This window comes from Zingiber officinale, chromosome 8A, assembly GCF_018446385.1.
Source record: "Zingiber officinale cultivar Zhangliang chromosome 8A, Zo_v1.1, whole genome shotgun sequence".
Classification (NCBI taxonomy): Eukaryota; Viridiplantae; Streptophyta; class Magnoliopsida; order Zingiberales; family Zingiberaceae; genus Zingiber; species Zingiber officinale.
The window spans coordinates 25,579,652-25,591,869 of NC_056000.1; the positions used below are offsets into that span (position 1 = coordinate 25,579,652).

Consider the following 12,218-nt stretch of genomic DNA (forward strand, 5'->3'; position numbering starts at 1 on the left):
TTAGTATCCTTATTTTATATTATATAATTTAGTTCATCCATTTATTATTATATATTTTATTTTTAAAATTTAATACGTAATCTTCTAATTCATGATATTTTTTCATAAAAGATATACCAATTAATTATTGTGATCAATTTTAATTTTTTTATCGACGAACGGTGATGAATCGACAGGTTAAAGTGACAGTGAGACTTTTCGAATATATAGTCACACCCTCTCATCTCCACGTGGTTACACCACTTGCAACAAAATGCATTCACAATTTTTCAAGTATTTAAGAATAAATTCTAAATCTAAAAATATTTGATTAATAGATTGTCCATTACTAATATTTTCTGATTTATTTTGATGATTAAATAAAATTTTTTATAACGTTAAATTGATTATCATTATAATTAATTAGCATATATTAAATATATAATGTCAACTAAAATTAAAAAACACTATAAATTTTTTAATATTGATCCAGCATAAAGTTTATCATTTTTTTTCTACAAAAAGACAATCCTTTCAATGTTAGTGGCCCCTATTCAACCACCTTCATCCTCACTCAACCACGACTGTCTACTTCGATAATATTTGTCTTCGCTAAGGACAAAGTAAAATTTTATTTTATTTTTAATAGATTATTTTTCATTAAATTTCAAAGTACCAATAACTCATTGCTATGCAGTCAATTCCAGAGTTGTTTTTCCACAAGAAAAATTAATCAAAATTGGTAAATATTTATGGATTACCATGGGAAAAGAAATTTTTTAAAAAAGTCTACTTCGGTCTCATGCGCTATCGTGCGCCGACTCTAACGTCGACCGATGTCGACTTCTGTGGACACAACGAAGAAGATGGAGGTCGCGGACATTAACCGAGCAAAAATTCCATCTTTTCCCATACGGTAGAAAGCCAGCGTTGTCAAAGGGGCAAGCAAAAAGGAGCAAACTGACAGGGATGTGAGGCGGAAGAGGAGGAGGAGAAGACCAAGAAGCCAACTTGATCCGCCACGCGCTCGATTGACCTGTCCCCCAAGTCCAGAGGTCTTTCCTTTTCTCCTCTTCCCTCTTCTTCGCCGCCTTCTGTGCTGAGGATGGAATCTGGGGAGGGGCAGATCAGGGGGATTCCGGTCCATGGAGGTCGCTACGTGCTGTACAACATCTACGGCAACCAGTTTGAGGTCAGCGCCAAGTACGTCCCGCCACTGCGCCCGCTCGGCCGAGGGGCTTACGGCATCGTATGGTGAGAGAATTTTCCCTCATGCCTGTAAAGTTGCAGCCTTTCCGTTTAGATCGGCTTCCTTCCTAGTGAGTTGTCTGTTTGATCTATTTTATAAGGTACAAACTTCTAGACCGCAAAGATTGAGTAATATATTTACTAGATCGACCACTTCACACTTCTTGCGAAGAACAAATCGCCAACATCCTTATCAAGTTTCTTTTATCGCTAAATTTATGTTTTTGTATAAGAAATTGAGCGTGATAGATATCTATACTCAAACTCAAGGGGTAATATGCCTAATTTTATTATAATTAGTCATGTTAAGTCTATAAATATTAGATTGTCATCATCCTATTTGATAATTAGTTAGATATCAAGTTTTCAACTATGTTCTTGATAACAATTTTCGTGGCTTATATTTATGATATTAGTTAAATGTGCTAATTCTGCACTGCACAAGGCTGAAATACATGTATATTGTTTGTTGCAGTGCTGCAGTGAACTCACAAACTCGTGAAGAGATAGCTATTAAGAAAATTGGTAATGCATTCGATAATCGTATTGATGCCAAGAGAACTTTGAGGGAAATAAGGCTTCTCCGTCATATGGACCATGAAAATGTGAGACTAAGTTATACCTGTTGATGCTGTTGAAACCTTATGTTAATCAATCATCTGACGAGATTTCAATCTTATGCATTTTGTTAAATCATTCTCTTGGTCAATCAGAACTAATGTACACCTAGGATTGTCACATTGCATTTCCCATATTGATCAATCATTCCTTATCTTGATTTTAAATATTAATGTGGTAAATATCTTGATTACATCTATCTTGTGAATTTGTTATACTTTTGTAGCAAAAATAAATTTGGAGAGCAGCTAGAAGTTCACATTAAGTGTACTAAGAATGCAAATACAAGCGCGGGATCTCTTGCACTGCTATGTTTCCATCTGTTTTGAGAAAACTCAATGGTCTCGGAAAATTGCAACAGATGGTTGATTCTTCCATTATAATTCTCAAATTTCCAAGTTTGAAAGACTATACGAAGGTTTCAATATGTGGCTGACACTATATTGCTTTTCATGCTTTGCTTGACAATTCTACCATCCCACTAGAAACGACAATAAAACAATCTGTTGAAATTGGGTTTGAAGCTCTTTATTCCATCCAAAGATTCATCTTCAATGTGTTTGTAAATAAGATCGTTGCCTTACTGTCCGGTGAGATATAATTTTGGTAGATTGATTTTGTTTGATTCACACCTTGTGATTTAATTTAAGTCATATATTGGTATTAGAATTTGATTGGAACTATAACTTCTTTTTTGATGGTGTCAGATTTAAATTGGCTTGTAAGCTTAGTATAGTTATGATTTACTCTAGATTCCTAATTTCCCCTTATGGCTAGATGGGGATGTCTTGCCATCATAATAAATTTAAAAACTCTTGTTTGAATTTTCTTCTTCATTACCCTCCTTCAAGATATTGACGCTGAGAAGAATATGTATATTATTCTTGGGCATGAAGTTGCAGAGGGATTAACATGAAAATAAGAGAGAAGTAACACACACAGAAAAGGAATAGCATGAATTAGGCTTAAACCTATTATGAAATCAAGAGCGCAAAGAAAAAGAGATGTAGCCGTAACGTGGCTTAAATAAAACCAATTGATTCAATATCAAAATAACTTGTCCTAAACATCATCTAAGTATAAGTATAGGTTTATATAGCCCTCAAAACCCTCAAAAAAATCTAAACGGAAAAAATAATCAACTAGACTTATTCCCTAAGATTTAGGATAAATTAACTAACAAGACAGTTTCCTAAGATTTAGGACAAAAATTAAATATAATTAAGGGAAGAAAACTAAATTTAATTAACGGATAACTAATTAAAAAAAATCCCAAAAGATGTAAATTTAAATACTTTGGATCCCCTCCTCTATCAAGTCACCCGAAGTTGAAGAGAATTCATTCTTGAGTTTAGGGCGAATGTATCCAGCTCCACAGCATAATGACTTAGGTGCTTCACGTTAAAAATATTGGGTGTTTTTAAATGACTAAAAAGTCGCAACATGTAGGTATTGTTATTAATCTTTTTTAGTATCTCGCAAGGTCCAATCTACTGATCTTTGAGCTTGTTGTATTCATCAACAGGGAACAATCACGAGTTAATACAGACCAAACCATATCACCAATGTCAAAAAGAACTTGACGTTGATGCCGATCTGCCCTGATCTTGTACTAGTTGTTGCTTTCCTAAATAGCTTGCTTAACCTGCTCATGAATGACTCGAAGATGCTCGGTCATCTCCTCAGCCTTGGGGTTGGCTTGTCTTGGATGCGAAATAGGGACTAAATCCAGTACTCGGAATGAGTTTCGTCCATAAACAACTTCGAAAGGACTCAAACCGATGGTCTTGTTCTTTGATATGTTGTATGTGAATTTTGCTTGAGATCCCATTGCTTCAGTTTTCCTGTGAGACATCTCAGAAGATTTTCCAAGCTCCGGTTCACTATGTCGGTCTGACCATCTGTCTGAGAGTGATATGTTGAAGTTTAGCTTCGTCCTTAGCTTTCCCCATAAAGTCTTCCACAATCGACTGATAAATTTAGTATTATGATTTGAAGTAATAGATTGAGGAATACCGTGTAAACGCACAATCTCCTTGAAGAAGAGGGTGGCAATCCGAACAGGATCCATGGTTTTTCTACACGCCACAAAGTGAGCCATCTTGGAGAATCAGTCCACCACAACTAGAATAGAATCCGCAGTCTGTTGGTTGAGGGAAACCCAATATAAAATCCATGCTAACCTTGCACCACGGAGCTTCGGGAATTGGTAAGGGAGTATGCAAACCAGCATTGGTGAGGGTTTCCTTAAATTGCTGATAGACAATGCAACGGTCCATATGAGCTACGTCACTTGTTAGCTTGGGCCAATAGAAGTCGGAAGAGATGAGAGCTAATGTCTTATCTCGGTCAAAGTGTCATTCGTTATGAAATTCATTAATAATGTGCTACCTTAAGGAACAGTCCGGAATGCATAATCGTAGTCCATGAAATAGATAACCATCGTACAGAATAAAATCATTGTAAAGACCATTAGTTATCTCCTGAAATATCTTGCTGAAGGAGGGATCAACAACATACATATATGAGAAAGATCCAAAGTCGGCAGCGCTAATGCTCATGGTAGTAAGCCGGGAAGAACAACGACTTAGAGCATTTGAAACACGATTGAGACTCCCGGATTGATGCTTCAACGTGAAGGTGAACTTCTGCAAGTAATTTACCTATTTGGCGTGTCGACTACTTAGCTTATGTTGGCAGTTGATGTACTTCAAAGCCTCATAATTAGTTAACAAGATAAATTCCTTTTGCAAGAGATACTAACGTCAATACTTCAAGGATTGCACAATAACGTAGAATTCCAGGTCATAGGTAGAGTAATTTTTCTTGACACCGGATAGTTTCTCGTTAAAGAAGGCAATAGGGCATCCCGATTGACTTAGAACACCACCAATGTCAATGTTAAATGCATCATAGTTTACTTCAAATAGTTGGTCGAAATCTAGAAGTGCTAGAACGGGTGCTTCGGTCATCTTTTACTTCACCAGTTGAAAACTAGTTATAGTCGTGTCAGTCCACTTGAACTCGCACCCCTTGAGACACTCAGTGATAGGAGTAATCAAGGTGCTGAAATTCCGGATGAATTGGCAGTAGAAAGAGGTCAATCCATGAAAACTTCGGACGTCGTGAATGGTTTTTGGCTGCTGCTACTTTAAGATTGTGTCTAACTTTGATGGATCTGCATGAACACCATCAGTAGACACTATAAATCCAAGAATCAAAACTGAGGCCGTGAAGAAAGAACACTTTAACGAACAAGTGTTCCACCTTTAGTTTCTTAAAAATAGTTCAGAGGTGATCAAGGTGCAAAGCATGTGTCAGACTATAATTGTGGAGGTCGTCAAAGTATACAACCATGAATCTTCCCATGGAAGGTCACAAGACTTGATGCATGAATCTCATGAACGTGCTGGGTGCATTGGACAGTTCGAAAGGCGTGATCATCCACTCGTACAACTCATGTTGTGTCTTGAAGGTGGTCTTCCATTCATCTCTAGGCTTGATTCGAATCTGTTGATATCCACTCCTAAGATTGATCTTGGAGAAGATCTTAGAACCGGGAATCGGAAGTCTATACTTACCGTGATTTTGTTTATGACTCTACTGTCAATATACATGCGCCACGAACCGTCTTTCTTTGACACAAGTAGGGTAGAGACTGTATAAGGGCTTATACTCTCACGAATATGGTCTCGTCTTAATAGCTCCACAACTTGTCGTTGTAGTTCTTCGGCATCCTTAGGGTTAAGATAGTATGTCAGCCGGTTAGGTAAGCTTGACCACGGAATGAGGTTAATCTGGTGTTGAATGTCTCTTATAGAGGGAAGTCCTAGAAGAAGGTCTTCAGCCATTAAATCAACAAAGTCAGATAGGAGTTGTTGCACCTCGTAGATCCGAGTCTAGGCTTATGACATCGCTTTCATAAGGAAGCAAAGCATAGGCATGTGCTTCATCTCGTTCAAAAAGTAGTGTAGAGTTATTGATTACCAAATTTGAAGGGGTTTCTTGTCGAGGAGACAATACAATGTTCCTCCCTTCGATGCTGAGGGTGTAGGTGTTCTTCCATCCATCGTGGACGACGCTACTATCGTATTACTAAGGTCGTCCCAACAATACATGACATGCGTCCATTGACACAACACCACACCATGTTCGATTGTAATACTTGTTGCTAATAGAAAAAGTTAAAAGGCACCGCCTATCTACGGTTACCTCGCTCTCTTTGCTTAGCCATGACAACTTGTAGGGTTTTCGATGATGATCCGTCTTCAACTGCAGCTTTTGCACAACTTCTTCAAATACAATCTTTTCACAACTTCCACTATCAATAATTATCGTGCAAACTTTCTCGGTAACTGTGCAAGTTGTGTGAAAGATGCTAATTCTTAGCCAATCATCTTCCGATTCTTCCTTGGGGACCAATAGGCTTTTGTGTACGACGAGAGTCTCATAACCATCTCCAAAAAGAATCTCGTCATCGATATCATCGTCGTAAATTGGCTCATCAATTTGTTTGGGTTCATCCTCTATGTCTTCTTCAACCAGCAAAGTTTTGTTTTTTTTTTTTTTAATTTAGGGATCTTTTACAATCTAAAGCTTGATGCCCCTGTTCACCACATCGAAAACACTTGATAGAGGTCTTAAGGTTACCTTGTGGTGGCTACCGGGAAGGGCAAGGGCTAACAACTCGATTGTTTTGATCGCTCCTATTTGTTAGTCTTCGGTTTATCTTTTTTCAATAGTCAAGGTTCGTTGATAAGCCTCTGAAACAGTCCAGAGTGAGCAAAGGCTCAGAGAATTTTGTAAGGGTTGTTGTAATCCCCTTACATATCGCGCGGTCGTCTGCTCCTCGGTCTCAGATACATCGTTCGTAGCAATAAGCAGATAGGATTCCTCCGTATAATCGTCGATGGTTCTAGCCCCTTGCCTCAATGTATGGAGTCGTTGAAATAATGTTTGCGTGTAGCCAAAGGGAAGAAAGTGGGTTCTCATTAGTTTTTTCAATTTTTCCCAATCAGTGATTTTGGATTTACCTTGTCTCTCACCTGATCGCCAAAGTTGCTCCCACCATGTTGAGGCTCGGCCTTTGAACTTGATAACGATTAACTTTACTTTGACATGATTAGGTACTTCCTTGTGTTCGAAAATTATCTCTACTTCATTGATCCAATCAATGAAGCCTTCCCACTTGTAATGTGCCAACAAATCAGGAAGATCAACTCGGAAACTAAAGTCCCCATATCGTTTCTCTCGACCACAGTGTTCCCGGTACATAGTAAGATGGTGATATAGATTCTCAAAAGTAGACTCAGAGTTACAATCATAGATCTTAAGATCTTTAAAATCCTGTGTTGTCAGACGCTGATTTAATTCCACAATTTGCTTTTACAAATCCTCAATCATCATTACATCTTGGATATTATGATTACGGTGCTAGGCTTCCTCATTCGGAACTTGCCTGTTGCGACCATGACCACGTTCACGATGACCATCCATTGGATCTTAATGAGTTCTAATACCAACTGACGTCGAGCAGAATATGTATATTATTCTAGAGGTGAAGTTGTAGAGGGATTAACAAGAAAACAAGAGAGAAGTAACACAAGAAAAAAAGGAATAGCCTAAATTAGGCTTAAACCTATTGTGAAATCAAGAGCACAAAGAAAAAGAGATGTAGCCATAACGTGGCTTAAGCGAAATCAATTGATTCAATATCAAAATAACTTGTCTTAAATATCATCTAAGCATAGGTTTATATAGCTCTTAAAAACATCAAACAAATCTAAACGAAAAAAATAACCAACTAGACTTATTCCCAAAGATTTAGGATATATTAACTAACAAGACTTAGTTCCCTAAGATTTAGGATATATTAACTAACAAGACTTAGTTCCCTAAGATTTAGGACAAAAATTAAATATAATTAAGGAAAAAACTAATTAACGGATAACTAATTAAAAAAAATCCAAAAGATATAAATCTAAATACTTTAGATCCCCTCCTACATCAGATACTTAGCTAGATACTTCTCCTTGAATGCTTGTGTACCTTGCTACTTCTCTCAGGGGAATTAGCTTTTTTGTTCCCTAGTCCTCTAACCCGTGGAGGCTCTCTATTAACCTTATGAAATTACCAGAGAAAGGCTAAGAAAACAAAAAACTACACTAGAAAACACAAAATTCGATAACAAGAGAAGGAGAAGAATTTTGTATTCAATTTGAAGCTCGACTCCTGATGACCTCCTAAAGCACACAAAGAACCCTTGAGATATTTTCTTATTTTGTTTTGGTATTGTTTGCTGTTTTTGTTGTTTCTATTGGTCTTCAGTAATTTTTCATTTGAAATATTTTGAACTCTGTTGCTTAGAATTATAACTTTGTCCATGGCTCATCAAGCCTTTTTTTATTAGAGTCGGCCACTTCTGTCAGTAATGTTTCATTTGACATATTTTTTCCACTTCTGTTGGATTTGCTGAATGAAGTTCCCTTGTATGTTGCTTCCCTTTAGTATTGAGCAGATATCTCACTGCATCTGGTGTTAGCTCCTTAACAAACTCTGATATTCTTCTCCATTACAGGTTATTGGAATAAAGGACATCATACGCCCTCCTGTAAAGGAGAATTTCAAGGATGTGTACATCATTTATGAGTTAATGGATACTGACCTTAATCAGATTATTCGGTCGAATCAGCCACTGGAAGATGATCACTGCCAGGTACGTGGATTGCAGCATGGTTGTAGCACTTCCAAAAAGTGGTTCTGAATTATCGTGTACCACTTGTAGCTAAATATTTCTGTCATGTATTGAGCTAATCGTAGCCGCTCTGAGCATGCTGATTCCTTTTCCTTTCTTTTCTATTGTTTTTGATAGGCATTGTGATATTGGATGATGTGCTTTGATGATTTTGACTCAGCTTTGAGAAAAAATCATCAGAATTTTCTAAAAAAGCTGATTACCAACTTGCATATTTTTAGCATTACTTTGCTAGATACATTGTCTCTTTCGTGCTACCTCTCTAGTTCTTAAACCGAACTTTCTTAATGTTTAAATTCAGTTTGATGGCTCTGGTTCTATTTGCATATTTAGTATGTTTTATATCTACTGATCAAACCCATATGTCTAGAAACATTTTTGCTATAGATTGGTATTTATGTGTATTTTTTTGCATTGTATACCTTTGTTTTGATAATTCTTCTGATTTCACATATTTAAAACTTAAGAAAATGATTACCATCTTTGCTCATTTTAGTTGTTCTCAGTCTACTTTATGATTCCCATCATCCCTTCAAGATTAATGTCATTTTATTCTGCAGTATTTCCTGTATCAAATTCTCCGCGGTCTGAAATATGTGCACTCAGCGAATGTCTTGCATCGTGATCTTAAACCAAGCAATTTATTTGTAAATGCAAATTGTGATCTGAAAATTGGAGATTTTGGACTAGCAAGAATGACTTCTGAAACAGATCTAATGACAGAATATGTTGTCACTCGGTGGTATCGTGCACCTGAGCTGCTACTTAATTGTTCAGAGTATACCGCTGCAATAGACATATGGTCAGTAGGGTGCATACTTGCTGAAATTGTGATGAGGCAACCTTTGTTTCCTGGGAGAGACTATGTCCAACAACTAAGGTTAATCACTGAGGTAAGGCTTCGAAAAATTCCAAGTTCTTTTAGTTTTGGTAATATACATTTTCAAACATGAAATTGTTTCTTATTCTTTGAAGTAAATATTTCCTGGTCGATCAATAATAGCGATGACTTGTAGCAACACCCTGTACCTCTTCTATAACAATGTCATTCTATCACCTCCTTTAAAAGACTAAATTTACATCGTCAATTAGTTCAGTAAACAATAGATCTTTGTAGTTTTTATTATTATTATTTTCTACGCGGCTATGGTAGTGGGTGAATCCATGGGATCAATGGTGTGGTTGCTTCGAATGCTATAAGAGGCACGCATTGCACAACCAACACATGATCCATTGCATCATCAAAGTGAAGGGATTGGTGTCCTAGTAGTAGGAGCATGACTGCCAGTAGAGTTGGAGACGCAGCAAGTAGAAAGGGGTTGACTTTGAGTTGGTGGTGAGACTGGAGGAAGATAAAATAGTGGCTAAGCTGAAAGCATACTGCTTTCTGGCATTGGATGATGATGATGAATACAACAATACTACTGGCAACAATCGACTATAGAGAAGATTGGTCATCACTGCTCAATATGACTTTTTAACACCCCTTTCTTTAGTTCTAACAAACACCCTCTCCTCCATAAGTTCTAACAAACACCCTTTTCTTTTTATTTGACAGCATTTACATTTCTATTATCTGTAGACCTCAATTTCATAGTTTTTTTTCTGTCACAAGTATCATTGAATTGAAATGTGACATGCTTTCCATGCTTACAAAAGCTGATAGGTTCGCCAGATGAATCAAGCCTTGGGTTTCTACGTAGCGAAAATGCCCGAAGATACGTGAGACAGCTACCAAGGTATCCAAGACAGAATTTTGCACAGAGGTTTCCCATGATGTCTTCTGGTGCTCGTGATTTGTTAGAAAGAATGCTGGTTTTTGATCCAAGCAGGCGAATCACAGGTATATAGGATGATTTTCCATTGTTTATTGGTTAAGGTGCCCCAAGCAAATGCAAATCATGTCCACTGCTTCTTTTGTTGCAGTCGACGAGGCTCTGCATCACCCTTATTTAGCACCCCTTCACGACGTAAATGATGAGCCTGTGTCTGCATCGCCCTTCAGTTTCGATTTCGAGCAACCGACATTCACGGAGGAAAACATCAGAGAGCTCATCTGGCGGGAATCTTTGCTATTCAATCCCGACCAATGACAAGGATATTTACATGTACGTTTTAGTTTGCAACATAGATGCTCACTTGGAAAATGACTGATAAATTATATTGGCGATCCCTGGTCATTTGTTCTGCAGAAATAGCTTCTGGTGCTGATGAGTGTCTGTTGCATCCTACAACCTAAAGAGTTTGTCAAGTATCTTCCATGATCATTTGGAAGGAACGTTCAGTGTTGGATTTAGTTTGTGTGAATCCGATTAGTTTTAGGTGTTTAGTCTGTTGTAGTGGATTTGATCGTTACTGGTAGAATGCATGTGTATTAATAGGCAAAAACACGGGAAGAACGAACTACTTTGTGATTCATATTGTGCATGCTTTTCTGTGTCGATTTCTAATTGATATTTTTCATTTTATTGCACTTAAAGTTATGTAATTCTTAAAAAAACGTATCTAACTTTTAGATTTTTCTTAAAAGATATATTTATTTTTTATTTTACTTTTCCGCCCATCATTTCAAAATAAAAAATAAAAAAATAACTGTGAAGTTAATTTTTAAGATACAAAATGTTGATTTTATTTTTGAAAATCAAAATTACTGTTCTTTGAAATGCTATAATTTATTTTTCGTCACTGGGACGTGGTGTGAGACATGAACATAATTATTTTTGCTATAATTTATTTTTCTTATAATTCGGCTAATTATGAGAACAGTTTAACAAAAATATACTAAATAAATTGTAGAAGCACGACAATTTCTAATGTGACACTCATGTCATTAGAAATTTGATCATTACAAAATACAAATCTTGTTATTTGATATCTCACCGCATGTGATGGGAAAAGAAGAAATTGTCACCTTAGCATTTTTATATTCCTTGTAAGGCGGTCTCACATATTATAAAAAGAGTATAAATCATAGAGATTTATTTAATTTTCTGAGTAATCTTCTTAAATAGAGACACAAAATAATTTTAAAAAATATTTATATCTATCGGGGATCAAATCAGTCAGATGATAAACTCTATCTAAACAGATGATTACACGGGTCTACGAAGCTAAGCTTCTCACCACCGCACTTTAAGTATAAGTGCGTTGATCAACTACCGCGTTTTATTTGATGTCCACTCGGCATTAAAGGCCACGACAATTATTAAGCTGCCATTATTCGCCTGGGCATTGGCACGTCCATCCTTTCGGCCGGGCCAGCGCCACTTCCACCTCCGTCAGCCGTGACGCTGCCAACGCTTTTTCCACTCGGAGGTCCTGTCCGAAGTCTTCTACACGTGGCTGCATTTGGGGTGGGGCCGGGGCGGCGTCAATCTCCACCCCGAACATTCATGCACATTCACATCCCCATTCCCTGCAGCGGCAGTGCGAGCTGAGACCGGCAGTGGGGGAAGGGCTAGGCGTCGACGTGTGGCGTTCCCCCGCCCCCACCGCGTAAAGCGCACTGTTGACGCCAGTTTGAATTGGCGTGGAAAATTAATTAATGCAGCGTAGGAGCACGCGGGCGGCGTACGTGTCCGGCGTTATGTTACCAACCTCCACTGCTGCCACAGCAACG

General features: G+C 37.5%; 1 protein-coding gene across 1 annotated transcript; it reads left to right on the forward strand.

Moving 5' to 3' along the window:
* Nucleotides 1-835: 835 nt before the first annotated feature.
* On the forward strand, nucleotides 836-11,078 carry LOC122008081 (mitogen-activated protein kinase homolog MMK2-like). The gene is made up of 7 exons (XM_042563675.1): nucleotides 836-1,233; nucleotides 1,703-1,832; nucleotides 8,423-8,560; nucleotides 9,160-9,492; nucleotides 10,259-10,442; nucleotides 10,526-10,707; nucleotides 10,792-11,078. The coding sequence occupies exons 1-6, from the start codon at nucleotides 1,085-1,087 to the stop codon at nucleotides 10,690-10,692; spliced, it is 1,101 nt and encodes a 366-aa protein (XP_042419609.1). The 5' UTR covers nucleotides 836-1,084; the 3' UTR covers nucleotides 10,693-10,707; nucleotides 10,792-11,078.
* Nucleotides 11,079-12,218: the final 1,140 nt, after the last annotated feature.